The 27,162-nt window shown below is 37.3% G+C and overlaps 1 protein-coding gene across 3 annotated transcripts in view; it reads right to left on the bottom strand.

The window, feature by feature from the left end:
- Positions 1 to 16,779: 16,779 nt before the first annotated feature.
- OLFM3 (olfactomedin 3) overlaps positions 16,780 to 27,162 on the bottom strand; it is a 203,571-nt gene continuing 193,188 nt past the window's right edge. For all 3 annotated transcript variants that reach the window (XM_003784104.2, XM_003784103.2, XM_003784102.2), the window contains 2 exons: positions 20,425 to 20,531; positions 16,780 to 19,140 (listed from right to left, as the gene is read on the bottom strand). In XM_003784104.2, coding sequence (XP_003784152.1) covers positions 18,463 to 19,140; positions 20,425 to 20,531 — 785 coding nt within the window. In that variant the 3' untranslated portion in view covers positions 16,780 to 18,462. The remainder of the gene's footprint in view (positions 19,141 to 20,424; positions 20,532 to 27,162) is intronic.

Below are 27,162 nucleotides of genomic sequence, written 5' to 3'. Positions count from 1 at the left end.
ACTGTCCACTGTAAATCAAATCTCTTTATATGCATCATGGCAAACATAAAGACGCCCAAGACAGACTTTAGCTAAGAAGTAGATGTTGATAGAAAAGAGTTTGACAGATTTATCATTATTTCCAAGGATATTATTAATGCCATCAATAAAATATTCATTTATTGCAGGAAGAACAAACTCAAGGGATGTGAAGCCAAGAGAGGATTCAAAGTACTGAAATCAGGACTTTACCTTCAACTAACTGCAAGTTTGCACCGGTGGTTCTTATACTTTGGCCTAAGTTGAATCATCTTGAAAAACACAGACTACTAGTCTTCATAATTTTCTGATTCAGTAGGTCTGGGTTGAGTGCAGAAAACCTTGTCCTCTAGAATTAGTTTCCATGTAAAGCTGATTATTCTATTAGACTAGAAGGCACCCTTGTCAGTCCAGGGTTTGGGCCATCACTGGGACCTATATGAGGCTTATTTTCACAGTTGCAGAGTGTGACTACTTACCACCAAAGTATTTATGTGTGAGCAGACCTGTTTAAAAGTACACAATAAGACTTTACAAAGTATAGGTATGTATATTTTTACATTTATTTATTTATGTATTTATTTTGAGCTACAGTCCCATTTTGTCACCCTCAGTAGAGTGTTGTGGCATCATAGCTCACAACAACCTCAAACTCATGGACTTGAAGTCTCCCTGGTGTCTGGGACTATAGGAGCCTGCCACAATGGCCAGCTATTTTTCAGAGATGGGGTCTCACTCTTGCTCAGGCTGGTCTCGAACTTCTAAGCTTAGGCAATCCACTTGTCTCAGTATCCCAGAGTGCTAGGATGACAGACCTGAGCCACTGTGCTCTACCAGGTATACATATTTTTAAAAGGATTTTATCTAGCTATAATCTGGGATTACTCTACTGGTCTGGCCTACTTTACTAGAGACATAGTTAGTTCATCTTAGCATACAATGACTGTCAGTGGAACATTCTAGGGGCCTCCTGGATATATTTTTTTTATATTATTAGAAAATTAACAGAATTTTTCTGTTTTTAAATTTTTTGGTGGCAGAATACTGGCTGCTGCCTCTTGGGATAGCTCAGCTAAGGCAATGCTTTCCTTTTGCCTTCTGATATTCTTTCATTAGTTAAGAAGATGGAAGGCATTCACTCTTAGACAGATTTTGGAAATAACACTTCCTTAGATCATTAATAATCCATTTCCCACTTTTCAGAATTCCCGACCATCAACAATTATACTACATATTATACAACAGGACTACCTGTTTGTATACTATGATGTTTCATATTTGAATATAAATTTATAAATTCAAACACTTCAAACACTTTACAAATAACCAATAGCGATCTCTAGCTTAGAGAGTGGCTGACCCGAATGATATGGAGTTCTAAAGGACAAAAATGTTATTAAAAACATAGTGACAATTTGAATACTTTATAACTCTTTCTTTATTTTCCTACACAGTTTCATAAACAAGAAGAGACACTTTAGACATCCAGGAAAATGAAATCATTATTTGCAATTTTGTGTTGAATGTAGCCTGTTAAGTGATACTATGTCCTGGCATTATACCAACTGCTGCAGAAATATTTAACTGAGGAATTGACAGCAATTTTCAAGAAATGTACAAAACGTAAGGAAGACAACTTACAAAAAAACTAACACACAATACAGTTTGAAATGTGCTACAATGAGGGTGTCTACAAAATACTACAACATAGATAAAAGAGAATAGAAAATACAGTATACATAGGAAATAACTTTTAGGAAAAAATACTTTATGAATTACTAAATGATCCTCTGAAATCATTTAGGGATGTTTTTGCTTATTTTCCCTGGCAGTGGAGGCCCACTTGCTGTTTGTGGTAAGCATATCTTGCTCTGTAAACCTCTATCTCGCTCTTTCTGTAAACCTATCTTTCCTTTCCTCAGTAAACTTTGCTTCATGTCTGCTTTAGAACATAAAAATAAAACACAATGAAATCATTTAGGCTATTCAAAGCCATAAAGACCATTAGTTTTGGTGGGAATAAATGGTAGAGCTTTGAAAAACTGCCTGTAACTTCTAAGGAATTTTTGCTTTACGTATTATTCAGGCCTAAATATTGCCCTGGTACTCTGATTACTGAATCTTTTTCCATCTCTCCTTCCATTCTTCTAAATGGTTCTATTTGAAATACATGGCCATTTGCTGATGAGTAAAAGAAGGATATCATAATGCTGACTATAATGTATCCATTTACTTTACCACCGTTTCTCAAATACGTATATGTAAGTGCTCGTAATCTTTTAATCATGGATATTTTTGAATTTGTAAGTAATAATAGAAGTTGAAGCTGAAGGGAAAAGAGGTTAAATGTAGTGCTTGTGATTACATAGGGTTCTTGAATGTCAAAGCTAATACTAAATTTCACATCTTTTGATTTATAATATAAATGAAATTTCTTCCATGATATTACTTCTCTTTAATGGTGCTGTGTTTGAACATAGTCCAGAAGGAGGAGGCTTCAGAGGAAGGTCCTAGGTCTGGCGTGGCTGTTGTGTGGGTGAATGGGTGTGAGTGGGAGAGTAGATTGTTTGAGAAGTGGAACTTTTAAATTATTATTTAGCGCTGAACCATGAAACTTGTCTCCCTTTAAGGAAATAGATTTTTTTTTTTTCATTTTGATACATGCCTGCATTCAGAATGGGAAGGTAGGTCCCTCCTGGGTGGGATCATCCCTGTGCATGTATGTTCCTGAGCATAGTAGTGAACCTTTTTCATTGACTAAGATAGAAATTTCTTATTAGGAAATGAATTGTGTCTTCTCAAAATCCCCCTAATCCCAGCATGGCTATACTTAGAGATAGGGATTTTAGGAAGGTGAGGTCTTAAGAGTGAGGCCTTAATCCAATGAGATTAGTGTCCTTATGAGATGAGGCAATGACAACAAACATTTCACTCGCTCCACAAGTATAGAGGCAAAGCCACGTGAAGACAGGGCAGGAAGATGGCCATTAGCAAGCGAGGAAGAAATCAGCCTTGCTGACCCCTTCACCTTGGACTTGTAGCCTCTGGAGCTACAAGAAAATAAATACCTATTTTTTAAAGACACACAGTCCATGCTATTCCGTTGTGGCATCTCAGGCTGACTAATATATTACTTAATGGAAAGAAGCAGCATATCCTGATTTTATCTTTTGATCTCGTTGGTCTCAATATCTAATAGAGTGTTATATGGCTAGCTGAAACTGGATTTTTTTTCCTGAAAATATTATATTTTTGAAGGGCTGATAAGGTCTTTGTTTTGAAAGCTAGAAAATAATGGTGAGAAACTTCGTTATGGCACAGAGAAGATGACTCTATCTAGTAATTTAATGTAATGAAAATGTCTTTGAAAACGTCTAAATATTCATCCCCTGGATAATGAATATTTCCTGGTATATTTTAACATAGTTTGCTCAGTATACTCCTGAAATTCATGTACAGCATGTACTGTGACTCATGCAAACGGAGCAGCCATGAGGTCCATTTCATTAAGAAAAGATTAGGTGGAGATTCTGAAAATTTCCCATGAAACTTTGATGCACAATTCATTCCTTAATTAAAAGCAAACAGCCTGGCTTCTTGGGATTAGGCTACCTAATTATACAAAAATTAAAAAATAAAAAGCGAGAATATGTTGATGAAGGGTTTGAGTACAAGTGAATAAACTGTCACCAGAATTTATCCAAAATGAATACCATTCCAGAAAGTGTGGTAGAAGAAGAAACATATAAAACATTTTGAAATAATCTATGCTTCAAATTCCCCCAGATCATGAAGAATTAAAGTCCAAAAACCAGCAGAAGTTAAGCTAGTGAAGCTTTGAAGAAAAAGTGCAGTTGCCGAGAGACTGTTGGTCTCGACTACAGAGGACAATCTGTCTGAGATTTTGCCATTTATTCTGACCTCTCCTTCTAATTCGCTGTGTAACCACAGGCAAGGAAGTTAATCGTTCTGTGACTTCATTTGTGCCTTTGTCAAATGGAAATAATAACACCTACTTCATGGGAGTATTTGGAGGTTTAATTAAATTAGTCCTTTGAACTTCTTAGATGAAAGTGACTATAGAAATGCAAAGTGCAATTATTAAAGTCATTTTTCCTTTTCCTGTATGGAACATGGTGATTGAAACCCATTTATTTTAATTGGAAAAGTGACTAATTGTCTAAAGAAACCCTTCCTTATAGTGTGTGATACAAAGGTCAGATCTCTTTGCAGTAAATTGGATCATAATCTAATTCTTCATTTCATAACAACAAAAAAATATAATCCATGGCAAAAGATTTAGATATTTCAAGAATCATTTATATATCAAAATTATAATATCTTGGGCTAATTAATAGCAACAGAGTTTAGCTTATCCTGAAATGTGTTTTCTTTCACACCATTATCTTTGGTGTCGATACAGTTTCCCAGATCCCTTTGTGGTGAATGGATTACCTTTCCTTTCTGGTTAAAAAGCAGTGCTATATAAGAAGGATGCTAACTTTCTGAAAGCAATTTCTACATATGCAACCTTACCTGGGGCATGACCCTGTAATCAAGAGGCTTAGACTTGGGCCAGTGGGAGGCTGAGTTAAAAGGCCCCAGGGGAAAATCACTCACAGCAGTCATGTTGGTTGGAGAGCATGGTGAGGAACCAGGATGCAAGGTTTTGAACACAAGTAGTAGGATGTGAAGCTCTAGGAAGATTCAACAGAGAAGTTTAAGGAATGGTGAAGCCTGACAAGAGATTCAGCAGTAAGTGGGTGCAGTGGCTCATGACTATAATCCTAGCACTCTGGGAGGCTGAGGTGGGTGGATTGCTTGAGTTCAGGAGTTCGAGACCAGCTTGAGCAAGAGCAAGACTTTCTTTACTAAAAATAGAAAAACTATCTGAGTGGTATGGCAGTCACCAATAGTCCCACCTACTCAGGAGGCTGAGGCAGGAATATGTCTTGAGCCAGGAGATGGAGGTTGCTGTGAGCTATGATGCCACAGCCCTCTACCCAGGGTGATAGAGATAGAGTGAGACTCTGTATCAAAAAAAAAAAAAAAATCAAAGAAATGTGAGCAGTAGTGTTGTCAGGATGAATGGATGATAAGCAGCAATGAAAGTAAAGAGAAGCACAACCTGTCTCCCAGACCCAGGTGTGTGGAAGCCAGAAGGAGGGGAAACGATCCTCCTTTGAATGAGGAAGTTGTGTCCTTTGATGTGAGCCAGGTTTTCGTTAGACTCAGCACTGATTGTGCTCCAGAATCTCTTCATAAACTTGATTTATTGACTTATTTGTTTTCATAGTCGGGGTCTGGCTCTTTAACCCAGGCTGGAGTGCAGGCACAATCATAGCTCACTGCAGCCTAGAACTTTTGGGGGGAAGCAATTTTCCTGCCTCAGTCTCCTGAGTAACTGGGACGACAGATTCATGCCACTACACTCAGGCTAATATATTTTTATTGTATCTTTTCTAGAGATGGGGTCTCATTATGTTGCCTTGATGATCTTGAACTCTGGGCCTCAAGCTCCTCCCATCTCAGCCTCCTAAACTGCTGGGATTATAGATGTGAGCCACCACTCCTGGTCTTCCTCAGGAACTTTAAAGGCAATACTGCTGCTGGGTTTCATTTCTAACCAATTAAATCAGAATTGTAGGAATAGATTCCAAAGAAAAGAATGAAAATGCAAAAAAAAAAAAAAAACCCATGCAAATATAGCCAGAAGATTTTTGCAAAGAAGCAAAGGCAATGCAGTGGTGAAAAGATATTCTTTTCAACAAGGAGCACTGGGACAGTTACGAATCATTCACAGAAATTAACTCAGACATAACCTGCAGAAGACATTTCAAAGACTAGTATCCAAAGTATAAAGTTCGGTGATAAGAATAAAAAAGACCTTAATCACCAAAGAAGATATACAGATGGTAAATACGCATATGAAAAGAAGCCCCTCATCAGTATGTCATCAGAGAAGTGCAAATTCAAGTGACAATGAAATATCACTACACTGTTAAAGTGGCCAAAATCCAAAACACTGACGACATCAAACGCTGGCAAGGATATGAAGAAACAGGAACTCCCATTCATTGCCCTGGGAATGTAAAATAATACTGCCACTTAGGAAGACAGTCTGGCAGTTTCTCACAAAACTAAACACACTCTCCCCACGCACTACATATAAACATACTCCTATAAATATAATAGGATCTAGTAATAATCTTCCTTAGTGTTTACCCCATGACTGAAAACTTACGTTAACACAAAACCCTACGTCCAGATGTTTGTAACAGCTCTGTTGATATTGTCAAAATTTAGGACGAATCACAAAGTCCTTAAGTAAGTGAATGGATAAATAAGCTGTGATGATCCAGAAAAAGGAATATTACTTGTTGCTAAAATAATTGACTGTGAAGTTATAAAAAGACACGTAGACAACTTAAAGGCATATCACTAAGTGACAGAAGCCGATCTGTGAAGGCCACACGCTGTGTGAGTCCACAATATGACTTTCTGAAAAAGGCAAAACAATGGAGACCAGGAAAAGACCTGTGGTTGCCAGGGGTGAGGAGAGAGGGAGGGAGAAGAGATTTAAAGGGCAGTAAAGTTACTGCGTATGATGCTATAGTGGGGGATACACGCCAGTATACATTTGTCTTCCAACCTTATAAAATGTACAACCCCAAACGTGAATGCTAATATAAAGTATGTATGAACTCCAGGCAAGAATGATACATCAGTGTAGGTTTATCAGTTGTAAAAAATAAACTGCTCTGGTTGATAAAGTGGAGTGTGTGTGTGTGTGTGTGTGTGTGAAGGGGATGCCTAGGAAAGCTCTGCACCACTGGTGCAATTTTGCTTTGAATCAAAAAGTCTCTAAAACATAAAGTTTATTTTTTAAAAGCAAGCAATAAAATAAATAAATAACTCCTCTCTAGGAGATTGAGCTAGGTTTAAGAACTACTGTAAGTAGGTTTCAGTTATCTCGAGGGGAAGGGCACATTGAGAACAGAGGTTAGCAAGATAGGAGACATTGTTTATGACCCTTTTTGAGTTCTAATGGGCACTGCAGTGGCAAGCCAAAAGTCTGAAAGTGGATATAAAATGCCACTGGGAACTAGATTGAACTCTGGTCTTAGGCTTCTTGGAACATTAAGAAGTAGGACCTGCTTCCCTCAGGCTGTGGACCTGGGGCAGCAGATGAAGAGACAGAAGGTTCTTGCCAGGAATACATAGAGTTACCTTGCTTTGCTTTTATTCTTTACCAAGAGACGTAGGAGGAGAGGAGAGGAGGGAATTTATTTGTAGCAAGCAGGGCCTTCTTTGGACCCTTGACATTAGGGAGCGTGATAAGTATAAACCACAATCCAGAATATCTTTTTCTGTTTGCTCTATTTTTCACTTTTTTGATAGATACCCCGAATACCAGCCATAATGTGTTTCTCTGTTTTTTAAAAATAGCTCTGATTGATATACCTCATAAAGAATTGTGAATTCTTATTTCAGGATCGTTTCTCATACTACCTGTCCCTCCTGTAAGTCTGTATGCCTCAGGCTTTTACAAACGAGGGGTTCAGTATTAGCTGGTGAAGACGCTCGATAAAAGAGAAATCGTCTTAATGCGACCTGCCTGGTAATGGTAGGAAGGGTAGAAGCAGGCCGCAGAAGCAGGCCTCTCTGCGGGGTGCCAACCCTCACGTGACTCTTCTGCGGATTAAATTCTATAGCTGGGCCACTTGACTATCTCAAAGTTGCTGGTGAAATGACGCTTTACAACTCCTGTAGTTCTGAGGGCCTAAGTTACAGAAAAGAAAAATGTACAGTGTCAACATGAACGGAAGACTATGGGATTTGATTTAATAACTGGGCGAGTCAATAAAGGGCAGGTAGTTTTCAGATGGAGACGATGACATTGGACTTAACGTTTCATATTCTCTTTTCATACTAGGGGACTTCTGTGGCTTTTAGGAAGACAACATACGTGGAATAGGAATGTGGGCAAATGGCCTAATACATCTAAAGGAAGCAGAATCAATGCCCATGTCCTAGGCAGCTCTGCAAACTTTATGCTTTCTTTTCTCAACTCTGTTCTGTTTCCTTAGACCATTACATCACTCTTCCGAGGCGTTGATGATATTTTTCTGGCTGAAGCAGTGGGTGTAGGCAAAGCTCTGCAGGATGTTCTGGGGAGACTCCAAAGGCAAGTTACTTATGACTACAACAGATGTTGATGATTTTTAGGGAAATGCTGACTTCATATTGTGAATCAGTACCTCTCTTAGGGGAAAATAAGGAATTTCCAATTGCCTGCTAGCTTAAGAACAGAAGGGCCAAAGAGTGTAGCTATAAAAGTAGAGCACTAAAATTCTGACAAGGAAGAAAAAAATAACAGAGAAGATCTTCTCAGTTGTTATTAGAGAGACAGAAAATTTCTCTCTTAATGGTTCATTATTGGGTTACGGCTACACAGAGATGATTAAAGGAAGAGGCAAACAAAAAATGTAACCCTACATTCCAAAATACTCAAGTCTATTTACATCTGATTTAAAACAAAATAAGCTGCCCTCAGGTGTAGGAGGATACCGGATACTACTAATTAATCTCCCCCACCCATTGTTATTAGTGCAGTATTATTATTGGTATTAGTAATAGTCATAACAGAAGTTGTAGAAATTCTTATGATAAGATTACTTGACAGGTAAAAATAACTCAGGTATTTAGCTTGTGTTACTACAGACTCAAGATGGCATTTTATTTAATCTAGTAGTTAATCATTGTGTTTAAACAAACACATATTTAATCCTATTCGGTATATAAACATAACCTCCAAAGAAATTCAAAAATAAGCATGGAAATAAATAACCGAACCATACCAGACATTGAGATATGCAATCTAGGATTCTTAATTTGAGAAGGTTTTTTTTAATAGATTGCTTTATTTCATTCATTCATTCATTCAATTTACATTTATTGGCAAACTACTATATTTCAGGCACTAATTTAGGCACTGAAACTGAAAACATGAGTAAGACATCAGTGGTCTCCATCAGGATAGAACTTTCTGTTTGGCAGTGTATGAAAATAAGAGAAAGTAAGTCAGTTCAGTGATGGGAAATTGAATCACACCAATGTGTCTGACTAAAAAGTATTTAACAAAGTGATCAACTGGGAATATAAATGTACCAAGCTCATAGTAAGAAGCAGAGGTGTTCTCATTGTTATTATTATTTATTATTATTATTTTTTTTGCAGTTTTTGGTGGGGCTGGGCTTGAACCCACCACCTACGGCATATGGGGTCAGTGCCCTACTCCTTTGAGCCACAGGCGCTGCCCAGGGCTTTTCATTATTTTCAGTGGCTGCTTCTGATCTCACAAAGTCCAAGACATGCCTAGTCAAATACTGTGGGATGCGAAGTTCATAAAAGCAGCCCCTCAGTCTGCCTTTAATCAGCATTTATGTCCACCGTAATTAGCATCTGGTTTATTTAACAGATCCAACTTTCCCAAACACACCATAAATATTTTTCTAAATGAAGAATGGGTTGTCTCAATTCAGACTCAGCGTGCATATAAGCTAAACTTCATATTTCATTTCTTTTTTTTTTTTTTTTTTTTTTTTTTTGAGACAGAGCCTCAAGCTGTCCCCCTGGGCAGAGTGCCATGGCATTACAGCTCACAGCAACCTCCAATTCCAGGGCTCAAGCGAGTCTCCTGCCTCCGCCTCCCAAGTAGCTGGGACCAAAGGCGCCCGCCACAACGCCCGGCTATTTTTTGGTTGCAGCCGTCATTGTTGCTTGGCGGGTCCGGGCTGGGGATTCGAACCCGCCACCTTAGGTGTACGTGGCTGGCGCCTTAGCCGGTTGAGCTATAGGCGCCGAGCCCATATTTCATTTCTTACTGCAATTTTTGTCTTCTTGCTTTGCTGGTTTCTTTTCTTCCTTTATTACCTATTCTGATATTAACAGGTTTAGGGTATCTACCTTGTTTGGGTGAAATGGAAATATGAAGCTTTCAGGAAGTTTTCACTAGATAGAAAAAGTTTCAAAATCAGTCTACAGTAAGCCCCAGATAGGGGAAGTGCCCCGGGAGGTATTTTAGTATAGTCTAAACGTGTTTATATGATAATACATAATCCAATTTCCTTTAGAGATTCATTAGAGGAAGCTTTCCCTCTATTTCTTGGAACCACCGGAAATTATATCATTTCTCCAGAGTAATATGCATAAAATGAGTAAATGTGGTAAAATGTTGATTCAAACACAAGGTTTATTTGATTAGAATTTATTGCATCATTAGTTAGCTTCTGACAGAGTTTTGGTCTAACAAAACATCTCATGCATATTTGAGAAAGTAATTAATTGAACTATAAGGTCCAAGGCAAGTTTTGTCTGTTTGTTTCCTAAACATGAGAACTTATCCTTTCTTTAAAATCATTTCACCCAAATCACCACATTCTTCTGTACAGATGAAAAACTCATATTTTTTTTTAATAAATGTGTCTGACCATTCTATCTTACTTTTTAATGTTGATGCTCTATCTGGAATTATTTGGGCCAAGAAGCATTAGTAAAGATTTTGATAACAAGAGAAGAGAAAGGATAGTCAGCTTGTCAACATTAGATAAACTTAGAGGAAAAAGGCTTCTGTTATGCATTTGTGGACAAAGACATGGACTTGATGACTGGACTAGAGGCAGTACATTGGGGAATACTTGAAACAAGTTGTCTATGTTGGGAGATTCAGTCATAGCAGCTTGAAATGGATGTAATGGCAACAGAAAGCCATGGTTTGTTAATGGGCAGCACTGGGTCATAATGCTTTCTGGGATTATGAAATCTGACGGAAGAGTGCAGGTTAGAGCCTTTTGGTGGAGAGTTCAGAGGAAGAGAGGACTTCCAGCAGCATTTTGTAGTCCATTTTGCAGATAGAACAGGGCGCTGTCGTCTATCACTTGTGGCATTTGTGCGAGTCAGGAAGATGGTGGAGAAACTATTTCAGAAGAAGAAATAGCATATGTTTCTATTTCAGGGAGAGTTCGGACATAAGGAATGAAGGTGTTCAATCCAGTTAAGTAGGTTTTGTACTTTAAACAAAACCAGAATGTTTTCTGACAATCAAGGCTTGACATAGAAACATTTCTAAAAGTTGGTAAAAGTTTGCATTTATCAGAAGTAGTGAGAGTTTGTGACTAACTGTACCACTCGTCCCTGAATAAAGTCCATCTAGCCCTTGTGGTAGATTCTGAGGAAGGCCCAGGCAAAACTCAAGCCCTACACGGCAGCTTTTGACAGCTACCAGTAGTGCCCAGTGCTTTTTCATTCGCAGAAAACAAGAAACTCGCTCAGAGGTATATTATTAGACGCTATTTCAGAATAAATATTCCACCCTCTGGAAGAGTTGTTTGCACTACATGAAAAACTATTTTTTTTTTTTTTTTTTTTTTTTTTTGAGACAGAGTCTCAATCAGTAGCCCTGGGTTGAGTGCCATGGCATTATAGCTCAAGCAACCTCAAGACAGCTGCCTGCCTCAGCCTCCAAATTACCTGGGACAATAGGTGCCCGCCACAATGCCTGGCTAGTTTTTCTATTTTTAATAGAGACAGGGTCTTGCTCTTGCTCAGGCTGGTCTCAAACTCCTGAGCTCAGGCGATCCACCCTCCGTGGCCTCCCATAGTTGTAGGATTACAGACAGATATTAATGTTTTTAGATATGTAAGGGGATTACTTAACCACTCAGCCTTATTTTTCTTCAGTTATCGATGTGGTATTATTCTATGTCAAACACTGTGTCAGGCACATAAAAAAATTAACTCATTGACTGCACTCTTGAGAAGTCCACACAAATGTGAAGAAAACAAGTAATTGCAAATTGATATGATACTTTTGACAATAAAAAAAGCAATACCATGGGAATGAGAAAGAATGACTATTTCATATGCATCAGAGAAATAAGACAATATTTTAAGTGAATGCTGAAAGATGAATAGAGATGCAGTGAAAGGAGTTAGAAATCAACCTTGAAAGTAAATGATGAGGGAAAGAAAGTACACACCCTGCCCTTTGGTCTGACTTGGAAAATAAGGGCTGGCTTGCTCAGGGAGTGTTGTATAAAGTCATAGCTGATGGACCTGGTCCTTGACCAAATTAAAAAGGAGAGCTGATTGCACAGAAGAGGTAACAGAAAAGAAGCATTCCAAAACTAGACACCAGGTTCTGGGTGCAGAGATGGAGATCGGAGCGTTGATTGAATAAGAGTGGAAAACAGAAGGCTAACTGAACAAGTTGGAAGATAATTGCTAGGAAAAAATAGCTGGACTAGGTAGGGATTTACATAGTTAGATTTTATCATGTCTTATAAATCTGATAATGTAAGATACCGTTCAATTTCTTTTTCAGTGCTTACTTCAGACTCGATGAGAGTTTCTAATGAAGTTTAGTAAAGACACTTGAGAGAGAGTGAACATACTTATTTTTATTATTTGGGGGCTTACACTGGATTGGAAAATAACGGGTAAATCTTCTCAAGTCCTTCAGGGGGAAAAATCAAAGTAAACATCATGGACAGAAACAGCCTCAGTTCTCTGCTCAGCAGGATTTTATCTTTGGAGGTGAGACTGGAGTTTTGTTTTTTTTTTTTTTGCAAATACAAAAACTTTTTTAAAAAGAATTTTCCAAAGCTGTGGATTATATGCATGTCAGCTACAGTAGTTTCTAAACTAAGGCGAGTGTTAAAAAACCTCTCCTTCCCCTGTTTATGTGTTGCTACAGAAGCTAATTTCAGAAGAGTTTGCAGTTAAATTTGATGGAGCGCACTGCATCTGCTCAATTCCAGGCAGATTCTAACCGTGCTGCCAAGAGCCTGCGTTAGAATTATAAGAGAATGTTCTACAGACTCAAATGGATGTAGGACATGCCTCATAATAGAGACTCTTGGGTCACTGAATCTGGCAAGAATGTGCCCAAAAGGCTTGATCACAAAAAAAAAATGGGTTTAGTCCAAATATAAAAAAATACTCTTCTGAGGTTTTAGTTCTTCTAGAAAAAAAAGGACAAAAACCCTTACTGATAATAGTAGTCTATTTCCTTTCTCTCTGATGCAAGCCACAATTCTTGAGGATTGCAAGAAAGATAACAAATATTCACCGCTTGTTATAAAGGTACTAATAAATTTGGGTTTAAATTAGATTGAATTGATGTAGTAGTGGTATTTTTGGTTGTGACTTTATTCAAAATCTGAAAATCTTCTACCAGAAAGAATATACACAGACACATTAAATTTAGCATGTATGTTTTGGAGGTTCAGCTATTCCAAAAACTGTACTGTTGAACTGTAAGTTAAGAAAAGAAACCCAAAAACTTCTGCAATAAATACTAGCAACATTTGGTTCATGGATTTCTAGAGTCAGAAAGAAAGAGGTCAAAGTTTCTACGTGAATTGGGTGGTGACATTTCACTCTGTGAATGAATGTTCTATGCCCGGAAACAGCTGGGGTGAGACCTCCCTTGACTATCCCTTCTAAACATCATCTCCCACTCCACCTTGCTCCTAGCAAACATTCCATCTCTCTTTATTATACAGATATTTTTTATTTCCTTCCCAACCATTGTATCATCAAAACTGATTTCTCATTCTTGTTTTTATTGTTGCAGCCTGTTTCTGTTAGAATGTAAGCAACCTGTTTCCATTAGAATATAAACATATGAAGACCTTAACTGTTGACCTCCATATTCCTGGAATCTAAAAGGTCATGGGGTTGGTAGTTTGGTTTTGTATTTATTTATTTATTCATTCGGTCATTCACCTATTGAGACAGGGTCTCTATTGCCTGGGCTAGAGTGCCATGGTTTCAGCCTAGCTCACGGCAACCACAAACTCCTAGGCTCAAGCAATTCTCCAGTCTCAGCTTCCTGAGTAGCTGGGACTACAGGCATCCCCCAACATACCTGGCTAATTTTTCTATTTTCAGTAGAGATAGGGTCTCCTTTTGTTCAGGCTGGTCTCAAACTCCTGACCTCAATTGATCCTCCTGCCTCTGCCTCCCATAGTGTTTATTTTTTTTTTAATAAATAATACAGCATTATCTGGTTGTGAAAAAGAGTGCACGTGAGTCTAGACTGATACAGACAACTCACCTGGCTTGCATGGCTGTGATATGCTAAACGTTCCCAGCACACTTCAACTTAAATGGCCAGTGTTCCCTTCATTTCTTGCTCCATTTTCAAGACTTTTGTCAATATTATATTTATTTTCTGGAAATGTCTGCTTATATTTAATACTTCTAAGTCTGAATTGTGGTAGAAAACAATACATATTAATATCATGGCAATATTTTAATCACTTACCGGGTGCAAGCTCTGCCAGGCACGTGCAGCTTCGGTCGGGCTGCAGCTTGATACTGAGCTGCAAACAGGCCTTATGGCTGAACAGCAAACTTCCTGCAGCGCCAGGATATTCCTGAGAACTCTTTCCTATTCATCATCCTGCTTCACGTGTCTAGGTAAGAATAATGCTTTAAGATGTTCATAGATTTGAAAGTAATCGTTCACTCTTATGCCTCTATTTTATAACATTTTCAAGTCACGTTTGGTGACAATTTATATTTGTAAACCTATTTGGCACTTCACGAACTGAGCATCAAAGGGTACGAGTTTTTTTGCCAACAATTTGGCATTTTGGAGACAAGGCAGACTCGAAACAGGATTAAAATTCTTCTAAGCTTGATGAAATTCATCAGCCAAAAGGGATAAACTGTGTAACATAACTTCAAGATGGGAATCAGATAAGTCAGTCTGGTAAAGTCATTTTTAGGAAAGCCTTTCTTTCCAATTGGCTAAACAGTAGGACAAATAGTTCTCTATTCTTTGTTTACGAGATTTTCAAGCATTATATTTATCATTTCTTCGAAAAATAATTTTAGTGAAGTTGGATTTTTCCCACAGGCTAATGTTTTCATTGCATATTTTCTAGTAAAAATTCCACAATTCGAAAGAACAGATTTCATGAAGCCCTAGACCTTCTATGAAGCTACTGATAATGACCAATTATTAGCTGGGAGTTTTATGCTGAGGTTAGTTAACGTTTCAAACCAAAAACCATTCCATTATCTTGATTTTAGTATGGCTACAGCTTGCTGAAGTGAATGATAGTTCATAGTTCTAGAATTTTCTAAAAATAACTGTAGCTCTAAGCAGTCAGTGATTAAGGTTTTTGGTTCATTCTATAGCATCCAGATTTTAATTCATGCCCCTTGCCTATAGTATTAAGTAGACCACTTGATTACAGCTTTCCCACAGACCATTTACCCTATGCTGGTGGAGAAAGCACGTACACTTTGTCTCTAAATGTCCCGTCTTCGATCATGTCATAGGACCTTCGTCACATGGAGTATGATAAAGAATGTGATCATATATATCCCATCAAGTGAGCAAGATGACAATTTTGATTCTGTTTTCAAAAGTACACTATTAGAAAACGTTTATCTTTTAGAAACTCTGCACTGGCTAAACTCACCAGATAAAGTATGGTTTGAAAAAAGATTATTTTTTAAGGATATTCGTATTAAAAGACTATTATACATAAAACTTACCTTAGCAGGGATATAACTGGTTTATTTTGAAATGAAAATCAGCATGATTTTATATAGTCATATTTTTAAAACTGTTCTTCTAGGTGAAAAATTTGTACTTATAAGTTCGTTAGTGATTTTCGGATATGAAAATCTTATTAGGAAAAATAATAAGTTTACCTTATTTTGTGAAGATAAGTCTGTATCAGAGGGAATAGTACTGAGGGTAAATGATGGGAGGAATCAGAGATTCTGAGTTTATGAGAACTCTAAACGAATTGCTCATAAGTTCATCTGCAGTGCGATACTACCATTTCCAAACGTGCAAATGTTAAGTTTAGGTGCAAGTATTAAGTATCGTGATTCAAGCGTCTCATAGACAAATAACACACAAACACAATGAGAACGTGAACCTATTATTATAAGTGTGATGTAAAAGTTTGTTAATCCGGCTGATTTAAAAAGTACCAGTTCCATTGTTCACTGAGAAGAAAGACTTTCTGAGCTTGGAATTCTTTACTGTTTGAATTAAGCAGATGATTTAAAAATGTTCATTTCCCTCACAAAATTTATTTGTTAGAGATTAAAAAAAAACATTGATTAGAGTAAGTTCTTCTTTATTTCAGGCACAAAACTGATGATTTATTAAGAAAAATGCTTTTCAACTGGAATCTTTAATGCAAATCACATTTTAAACTTGTGTTACCCCCACTTCTAGTGACAGTAATAAAATCTGTGCTTGCTCGAGCAGCAAGTACACTGTAAATTGGATATGGTGGTGAAATCTGACACAGAAAACAGTAAAATGCTTTACAAGCTGCGCACCTCACAAAGAAGCTGTGATCACCCAAATTTTGAATGTATGTGATACCATATGACATCATTTTGAAAAAGTAATGACGATCTAGATATCTATTACAGGCCATCTATTTAAAAATTCATTCATTTCTGAAATTGATGTGACTTTCTTTCCTCATACAGATTGTTGAAATACAAAATAGTAACTGATTATTTTTGTGGTATATGTGCAATGACTAGTGAATCTCCTAAATTTTCCAACTCTTAATAGCAGAGGAGAACTTATGTAAACTTTCCAAAAGACAAGACACTGTCGCAAAAGGATCCAGAATGGTCATTAGTCATGCTAACTTTTTGTAGGCAAAAAACCAAAACAAAACAACCAAGAGAAAATTTTCTAAAATCTTAACAGTTTCAAGATTGTATTCTTTAACAATTTTGACAGTGAGATGTGTGAGGATGACGTTTTACTTGTGGCATTTAAAATGAATGACCCTTAAATCTTCTCATTTCTCTACACAATGAATTATCTCAATTATTATATCTTCATCATTCAGAAAAAATTGTGGCACTATATATTTGTGAAACTAAACATTTACAACAATTTGTTATACAGTATTTATTATGCAATATATTTTTAAAATTTTAAACCCATAAACCCATATTAGTTTCCGTAAGGTTGCTTTAGGGCACTACCTTTGATATATGGAAATTACATTTAAACTCAAGGACGTGTTTGATATATAGATTGTTTATATGTTTTGTGGAGTTATTAACATAAATATTATTAAAACTCTTCTTTTTTTGGTTACAATATCTCTGCACATACATCAAATCAGAGTAACAAAGAATCACTTTTCCATCTCGTTTTCTGAATGGGTTATTTACACTTTTAAACCTCACATATAACTCTCACGTTGTTCCAACATTTTCTTTTGCACAAAGTTTACCAAGAAACTCTCCAGGGGTCATAATCTTAACACAGAGGACATTACAAAAATTTTCTTTTTTTAAGATTCTCCTGTGTGCTTCACATGCTTTTAGAGTTCTGATACAAGAAATTCCACAATTGCAAGTTGTGTGTAAAATATTATGTTAAAATACGAATATATTTAATTATGAAGATCAAACTTTGCCATATCACGAATAGGTGGAGTCAATGCAAATCCAATTTGTTGACTCAGCAGAATCGTTTGCAAGCAACTGTTGGGTTGCATTCAGTGGGGTAAACAGAGTAACTCAGGGGCACTGAATCAATTATTATATTCAATGTTAGTGTTCCAATAGACTTGGGTAAAACAAAGACTCTATGTAGTGTATCTGGTTTGATTTTCTATTTAATTTGTAATGCCTATGCAGAGGGGTAAGCCAAGAAGATTCTTCCTGACCACACTTGAGATTTGACTCGAGTAATTACTAAGATTAGTTTTCAGGGTGTTTTATAAAAAATATGACTTACTTTCACAGATGTGAAGAGATACAATTGCACAATGGTGGTTACAATGGTAGAAATACATATTGCCAATAAAATGTTAGCAAGAGATTTAAAAATGACTGTACAGCACCGCATCAGAGAATTGTGTTAACTGCAAAGTAATAATTATTATTTTTACACATAAATAAAATCTTTAAGTCTTTTTAGATAAATAAATGGGAGGAAAGTGCTTTTTTATTTCCTTCTAAATCCTACCAAAATATTTCCTGATGTGGAGCAAAAGACGGTAAAAAATGATGGAGTCTTAAAAAAAAGACATTCATGCATTTAAGCCGCCATTAGTCTCTGACTCTAATACAAGGCAGATCATTAATCTTTTGCAAAGCTATGACTTTAGCCACTTAAACTCTTTTTAGTGCTTTTCATGACAAGGATGAGATAGGCCGTGTAAATTTAGGAGTTAAGATGTGTTTCCAACACGTTAACCTAGACAAGCTCAGCTGTTCTTTGAAACACCAATTTTACTATTAAAAAAAAAATGCTTGCTCTGGAGAAATGATGAAAAGTAATAATACAGAAAAAAAAAAACAGAAGAGGTCCTACGGAGTTTATTACAAATGACACTGTTGAAATCAATGAAAACAAACCCCATTTGCTTATGTGTCATCCTCAGTCTTAATGATGTGGAAGAGGGTTACATTGAACAGGACCTGGTGGCCGTTGTTCCAGGCATAAAGAGCTCTATCTCTTGCATTGTAGTCAAGCATGGAGATGTGAAAATATTGGTTATGGAAGGGAATGTCTGTGTACTCATATGTGGACGTTTTGGTGGAATAGGAATAATACACCTTGGCTCCAGTTAAGTGGGAGTTGGTGACATACAGGGTCCCACAGATCATGAAAGATTCCCCTGCACTTCTCTTGGGGTAGCCAGTGCTCCAGCTCTTCGTCACCTCCAAGGTGTCTTGGTTAAGTTGGCTGATGACAATATTGCCTGCATTCTGGTTAGTGGCGTACACAGCCCACAGCCCGATTTCGTCAGCCATCAGGTCGATGTCAGAGAATCCACCCCACGTGTAGGGGTAGACGTTGTGAAAGCCGGCGTACTCCAGGCTGCGCTGGGCAAGGACTCTCCCCAGATCAAAGCTGTATTTGATGATGATATTACTTTGATACTTATTAAAATAGAGTGAGCCGTTGTAGACAACGTGGTTAGTTCCTGCCCACTTGAAAGGGAGATTGTATGTCCTTGATTCAGCCCCACTGACAAAGTCTGCCATTGACTTGTACTCACGGACAATTTTATTGTTAGTGTAACTGTCCATGTACCAGACCTGAGAAGGAGAAAAAAGAATGAAGTGACTGAGTTCTGTATTTTTCTGAGAATTCCAAAATAAAGACAGCGAGCATCAACACACACCAATGTCCCAATTCTCAGGCTCCAGAAGCCACATTATTTAACTGTTGACCTGCTGCAGGGTGATAGCTTGTCAGGCTTTTATAAAAACATTGCCATCATCTATGTGGAAAAGAAATCACTGAATATTTCCTTATTTGATGTTAATTTGCTTTTTCCTTCTCTGTTTTTTAGTGGCTTTGTTTGTTTGTTTGTTTGTTTAGACAAAGTCTCACTCTGTCAACCTGAGTAGAGTACCATGGCATCCTGGCTCACAGCACCTCAAACTCTTGCGCTCAAGTAATCCCCTTGCCTCAGCCTCCTGAATAGCTGGGACTACACATGTGTTTCTTAGTTTTTACCATTTGGGGCATATCACTGAGTGAACCAAACATATGTTAATGTAAACTACATCATCTGATAGATCAATACAATCACGAATAACTGCAAAAACTATAACCTTCAGGAAGTTATATTTATTTCGTTTTTTTCTCTGAAAAAAAAAAAGGTCTAATTTTGCGTATTCAAATTATTTCTCCTTGACAGATTCTATAAAATCTTCTAGTAACACTTGTTTATTGGATCAGCTTGTAGGTACAACCACCTTTTAATGAAACAATTTTACTAAATTAATAACTAATCCTGTTTGGATGGAAACTTTGAGCATCTTAATTTATATTGAGTTCTGTAATAGACCATCATCAGAGCTGTGACAAATTTCCACTATATTTATTTACATAATATAGTCATTGGAAACTTACAAAAATGCACCCAAAAAAGGTTTCAGTGCTATTTCTTTTAAAATTATCTCTGGACTCTAGGGATAGTTAGTTCAGTTTATTTAATGAATTTAGTCAGTCCTTGAGGTTTTTAACTCATTTAGTGCTACTTTTTGTCCACGCAAAACAGGTAGTAGAAAGAATACACTACATACAAAGAACTTTGTCAGCTTATAATTAGACCTTTACAAGCATAAAACAAGACTAAAACCAATCAAGATTAGATGCACTAAATGGCTGAATTATAGGATGGGACATTTTACTGAAATAGGTTTTCCATACATTTACATATATTAATATTAGCAAACAGAAAATATTTGCAAACAAGTGCAACATTTTTCAAGTTGATACCAATACCCCTGAAGAAAATATAAATGACCCAGTAGAGAAAGTGTGTAAATAAAATATAATTCTAAACAAAGTTGTTTGTAGAAGCAACATACTCTGTTATTTTTTTCAGATGCTAACGGATCTGTCATCCAAGCACCAAACCGGGTTCCAGATGTCTTGACAGTAATTGGGCCTGTGATTTTCATCAGTTTGCCACATGCTGAAATAGAACAACATAAACATGTTAGGTGAGCCTGGCCAGTAATTCCTACACACGTGTTCATACCAAGAGCAAAGAAAGGAATCATAAAACAAAGCACGTTCATGGGCTTAATGTTACATATGCTGAATAAATGATTGTTCATATGAGGTGCTATGGATTTAACCACAGTTTGAACCTTGAGTAGTCGCTTTTTTGAAGTTCTAAATCTAAAGTGTAAAATTTTAAAGTGGGAAACTATTTGTATCATTTGGAAATAAATAAATGAGGAAAGTCATTATCGTCATACAGATTCAGTGGTTGCTTCTTCTGAGTGAAGAAGTCAGACAAATTAAACAAATTGCTCATGAACCTGAACACCTGATCAACAGCAAACCTCCCCATCTTCCTAGCCAGGCTTTGGGACTATAGCTTGTAACACCCAGAAAGAACTGCACCAATTTTCACTTTGTATTGGTGAATGAGTAGGTTCTGAGTAAGACACCTTTATAGACAATTAGAAAAAATCAATCACCATGTACCTGAAAGAGGTGGAACCTTGAAGAGTAAATGTCTTTTTCTTTTTTTTTTTGAGACAGAGTCTCATTATGTTGCCCTCAGTAGAGTGCCCTGGTGTCACAGCTCACAGCAACCTCCAACTCTTGGGTTTAAGTGATTATCTTGTCTCAGCCTCCCAACTGGGACTAGAGGTGCATGCCACAATGCCTGGCTATTTTTTGGTTGTAGTTGTCATTGTTGTTTGGCAGGCTCGGGCTGGGTTCGAACCCACTAGCTCTGGTGTATGTGGCTGATGCCCTAGCTACTGAGCTATAGGCGCTGAGCCTGATGAGTAAATGTCTTAAACAGATGACAATGGGGCCTGGCAGGGCAGTCATGACCACAGAAGAACAAGATGTCCAAAACACAAGCTGTCCAACCCTGAACTTACACGCTATGAAAGATGAAGACATGGAAGACATCCTGAAAAATCAATGGCCTTCATGAAAGAATTGTCTCTTCTTTTTATTAACCTACCTGTGAATAAGAGCTTAGGCATAGTATGGACTCCATAAATTCCTAAACCAAACCAAATAGAAACCTAGGCATTTTTTTTTGTGAACGTTTTAAACAGTAAGATTATAAGTGATTTACTATCCACATTGTGAAAAGCATTGTAACTGCCCAGAAACGGTGAGGTTTAGGGAATCCTCTTTCCTATCCATTGGCACCATCTTTTTCTTTCTGCTATTTTCTCACTTTTTCATGGTCCTATTTGTTTCCCATCCCTTCTATCCTCCTCTGCTTAGCTTTAGAATTGATGCATTTCCAGTTAGTTCCTGTTGGTTCCTATGGATTTGGAAGGAAAAGAATGGAAAGGCAAAGCAAACCAAGGACAAAACTAATTCTAGTTTACAGATTATTTTTGGTCTTCTTTTCCTTGTATATGGAAATTGGCAGATACTTAGCATTGCCATTAGGAAGAAGGCGGCTGGTAACATTATACTTTGCATTATTCCTTTAGTGATAGCTATGAATTGAGTAATCTCTTCTTGCATTTCACTAAACCTGAATTGAATATATTTTTGCTCTTTTGTGAAGGAAGCAAAATGTGATGGGATCGTTAAACCTGTATAGTGAATTCCTTTGTGATTTCCTCCAACCTGAACAACCAGGCCAATAATTCAGAAGACTTTATGGCTTTATCTGTATTGAAGAGCAAGACCCTGGGTTAAAACCTGTTTGGAATATATCAGCTCTACTTGCTATAAACAGATGAACAATATAGAAGTAAAGTAGTATCAATTTGAACTATAAAAAGCTTATTGTGTTCTGATAGGACCTAGTTGAGTATATCCTTTGAATATATAATAAGTGAAAGTAATATGATCTTTTTTTTTTTTTTTTTTTTTTTTTGCAGTTTTTGGTCAGGGCTGGCTTTGAACCCGCCACCTCCAGTATATGGGGCCAGGCCCCTATTCCTTTGAGCCACAGGCACCACCCAAGTAATATGATCTTTAATGAAGTCCCACACAAATATTTAAAAATAAATAGATGACAATTGTCATGAAAATTTCAAGTGTTCATAGAGTGAAAGAGAGACATCCTCCTCCCTGAAAAAACACCACAAAACAAATATGTGATTATTTTCTTAAGCATAGGAAAGTAATTGTGACTCTAGATAATGAACTAACACATGATTTCATCTCCTTTCTTTTCCATGGTCTTGTTAAAATGATAAGAAAGGAGTAAAACGTGTGGACAAAAAAACCAAAACCAAGAACCCCAAGCAAAGAGAATGGTACGAGAGGTATTCTTGTATTTTTTTAAAACAGGAAGAAGTTTTAACAAATTTCTGGAACTCAGAGGTGATGGAGAGTGGCTGTCAAAGATGGAGGAAGGAAGGAGAAAGATGCATCAGTGTCTTTGCAGAGTAGATGAGAGCTAAGGAGGAAGATGATCTGCCTGGAAGAAGAGACACAAAGGACTGAGAAACGTAGGGAGAAAGGACATTGAGAGTGAGACAGGGCTCTGAAAACAGGGACACCACTTAAAGCACGCCTTCCTAGCCACTGATTCCATCTTGTCTGTCGATGTAGGACCCCAGAGGGCAGGTTAAACCAAACAACATAAAACTTACCTGAAAAGTGTTAGGACACTAAGTTAGGTCATGGAGGTCCAGAACAAGACCTCTGCTTAATGACCTTGGTAGTCTGCCTGCTTACTCTCCAGAGAAAGAAGTGTTGAGCCCCAATTAAAGATACAGTTTCCACGAAGATTTGTGGTTCAAACCTTTAAAAATGAACGGATAACCAAGAATGATCAGACTTTTTTTAAAGTTTGCAATAAGAATGATAAACATACTTAAAAACTAGGGCCCCAATAATAAAGAGATAATTCAGAGAGCAGTGAGCACTGTGAAGGGAAACCATGACAGGAGTACTGGAAATTAAACATATAATTTAAATAAAACCAAGTAAATTGGAAATTAAAGAGCGGTATCCCTAAAGTTAAAACAAACAAACAAACAAAAAAGATGAAAATAAAAGGAAATATATGGAGACACGTAAGGTCAATCCAGAAACTCCAACATCCAAAGAGAGAGGTTTCTAGAAGGAGAGGAGAGAGGAAAAAAAGTGGAAGAAAGTTATCAAAGAAAACGACCTCTCCCCATTTCTAAAACCTAAATATTCTGATGAAAAGGGCACACACACCATCTTTAACGAAAAAGATCTACTTCTAAAAAACTTACTGTGAAATGTTAGAAGATTAAGAATCAATTGAAATGGAAACTTTTCTAAGAAAGAGCATGAGCTAATCACATGAAAAAGGGTAAGAATTAGAATATGACCGGACTTATCATCACCAATACTAGATATCAGAAGATAACGATCAGAGGCTTTATATTTAGGAAGAAAAATCAAAGGAAACTTTTTTGCAAACTTTTCTATATGCAAACTTGCCAGAAACTTTACCTACAAAATGCACTATTTCCTGAGAAGTTACTTAAGGATTTATGGCAGCAAAATAAGAGAGTAAACCAAGATAAGCAAAGACATGAGACAAGAAAAACAGCAGGACATCCAATTCCAGAAGGACAGCGGTGCAGTAAGCCTAAGTACAGTTAGTCCAGAATGGAAGAAAACCCAGCTCCAAAGGGGAGGTCTCAGAAATAAGTGGAATTGATATGGAGATAGATTGCATGAGACCCTCTAGAAAAAAATGGGCATGGTGAAGACAATTATTATTATTATTATTTTTTTAAGAGATAGAGTCTCACTTGATCGCCCTCGGTAGAGTGCCATGGTGTCACAGCTCACAGCAACCTCCAACTCCTAGGCTTGGGCTATTCTCTTGCCTCAGACTCCCAAGTAGCTGGGACTATAGGTGCTCACCCCAATGCCCGGCTATTTTTTGTTGTTGCTGCAGTTTGGCCAGGGCCTAGTTTGAACCTGCCACCCTTGGTATATGAGGACGGTGCCTACCCTCTGAGCCACAGGTGCCACCTGGTGAAGACAATTATTGATTATTGATGTATATGAAAGTATTCACTTAAAATTAACTCTAAGAATAGTCTTTTTTTTTTTTTTTTAACAGTCTCACTCTGTTGCCCTGGGTGGAATGCTGTGACATCATAGCTCATAACAACCTCAAACTCTTGGGCTTGAGATCCTCTTGCCTTGGTCTCAAGTAGCTGGGCTATAGGCAACTGCCACAAAGTCCAGCTATTTTTCCTTTTTTGGTCTATTTTTAGTACAGATTGGGACTCACTCTTGCTCAGGCTGGTCTCAAACTTGTTAGCTCAGGTAGTCCACCTGCGTTGGCCTCCCAGAGTGCTACGATTACACCATGAAACCTGGTGCCTAGCCACGCTAATATTCTGCTTTATATGGAACATGATATTGTGCTTGGAGAAGAAGGGAACGTATCTGAGTTCACCACTTAGCTCTCTAGGAACAATATAAGCATGGTTATAATAATGTAAACACACTTGGCTACATTGTAAAATCAGTCCATAAACTAATTATAGAATACTTGACACACATTGTATGCACTCTATAATTACAGAAAAGACAAAAGTTTCCAGCCGTGATAATATGGAAGAAGAGGTAACATTCCCATTGTTAAAGAAAAGACAAATGTTTCCAGCCATGATAATATAGAAGAACAGATAACGTTCCCATTGTTAAAGAATTAAAAGTTGAGGGAAGAAATAGAAAGATGGGGCTATAACTGTCCTCATATTCAAAAATATGATGGTAAGAGGTTTTTCTTACACTCGAAAAAAATGATAAAAATTTAAATTTAAGACTTGAAGTTACAAAATTGATAAGGGTCAAACTATGAGTAGTCATAAAAGCATATGAGGAGGAGATATGAGAGTCAGTGGTAGAGGCTGGGTGAACTGAATCCTCATCTTGCAGACTAGAAATTCAAGGAACAATGTCTAGAATTGAAAATCAAAAAAGTGGGAAAAAAGTATATTATTAGAAATAGAAATATAAGGCTCGGCGCTTGTGGCTCAAGTGGCTAAGGCGCCAGCCACATACACCTAAGGTGGCGGGTTCGAATTCAGTCTGAGCCCGCCAAACAACAATGACAGTGGCAACCAAAAAAATAGCCAGGTGTTGTAGCAGGCACCTGTGGTCCCAGCTACTTGGGAGGCAGAGGCAGGAGACTCGCTTGAGCCCAGAAGTTGGAGGTTGCTGTGAGTGATGCCACAGCACTCTACCCAGGGGGACAGCTTGAGGCTCTGTCTCAAAAAAAAAAGAAATAGAAATATAACCACCTAGTGCCCTAAAATGAAACTGTGAAATGTGTTTGCCTCTGGAAAACAGAGCTGAAGAGAGAGAATGTTACTTTTTATTCTAAACTTTCATAATTCATATATAAAACCTTCTAGTCCCATGCCTACAATATTTAAGTTGTAATGTAAAAAGTTAAAATAGCTGCAAAAATTCAGTAGCCATTAATTGTATAAGGTAAAATCACATTTATAAATTCCTATTGAAAAATCATCTGGAGGTTTATGTGCCATGCTGCCTTCAAGCGTGGAAGGAGGTAGAGACGGAAAATGTAAATAGTCTGCAGATATGGAAGCTGTGAGCATTCTGCATCTTAATTTGGTTTTTATCCTGTAAGGACTAGATGAAAAACTGTGTTCTTTAAACTTCTAGCTCTGTCTTCCAATTGACATGGAAATTTCCCTGTCTTTAATTCTTTCAACCTTAAAAAGCAGAATCCTTAGTATGAATGATAACATTTATCACTTCCTTTACGTAGATGTTAAGAAGAGCTAATAAGTGATTCCTCAGTTAGTGCATGTGCAGGAGCTGTACTAAGAGATATAGAAAGATATAAACATACGATTCAAGTAGAAACTGTATATTCTTTATTTCGAAGTAGATAAGTGATTGACCTTGAAAAGTATGTTTCTGTGGAAGACTCACTAATTAAAGGGTGAAAACTACTCCCAAGTCTTTGACAGTAACTTTTAAAGATGAACCATCTTTCATTATCACTGGAGCAAAACATATGTAGAATTTCTGAAGTCAGTTGAGTCAACATTTGCTCTGGATATAGATCCATATAATGTCCCAAGTGTGAAATGTAAATTTAAAGGAATGTTCATCCTCACAAAACTTAATACCCAGAGGAAATAACCGCATGGAAACATAACCAGTAAGAAATTATGGAGACCGTTTTGTTCCCATTCTGAAAGTGAATATAGTTCTAGCAGTCATGGAGTCTGACAACATTTCAAATGGTCAAACTATAGACTTAGACTCCAAAGTGAAGTTTTCACCTGCCTTACCAGCCAAACTGACTACCTAGGCATAAGCAGCCTTTATCACCAGACTGAAGCATGACATGGGCCAAGCAAGAAGACAGAAACCTTATCTCTGTCTCAGAGGTTTCATGTTTTAGATGGTAGGGTATGCAGTCAGATGTGATTAGTTGAAGCCTCAGTAAGAACTATACGTGGGACTCATTCATCCTATGAATCTTATCTATTAAACATTTGCAGCCAGCGCCCAGCATAGCAGAGGCACAGGGTGTTTGTATCTAATCCAGCATTGCATCTACATGGCAGAGGGTTTTTAGACCTCAGGTTTTTGAGACCAGAAATTAGGATAAGAATTTATACCTGGGG

This window comes from Otolemur garnettii, unplaced genomic scaffold, assembly GCF_000181295.1.
Source record: "Otolemur garnettii isolate 467f Iridium unplaced genomic scaffold, OtoGar3 scaffold00010, whole genome shotgun sequence".
In the NCBI taxonomy this organism is placed as follows: domain Eukaryota; kingdom Metazoa; phylum Chordata; class Mammalia; order Primates; family Galagidae; genus Otolemur; species Otolemur garnettii.
The sequence above is the reverse complement of the archived record's forward strand: the minus strand, read 5'-3'. Positions and strand labels throughout refer to the sequence as shown.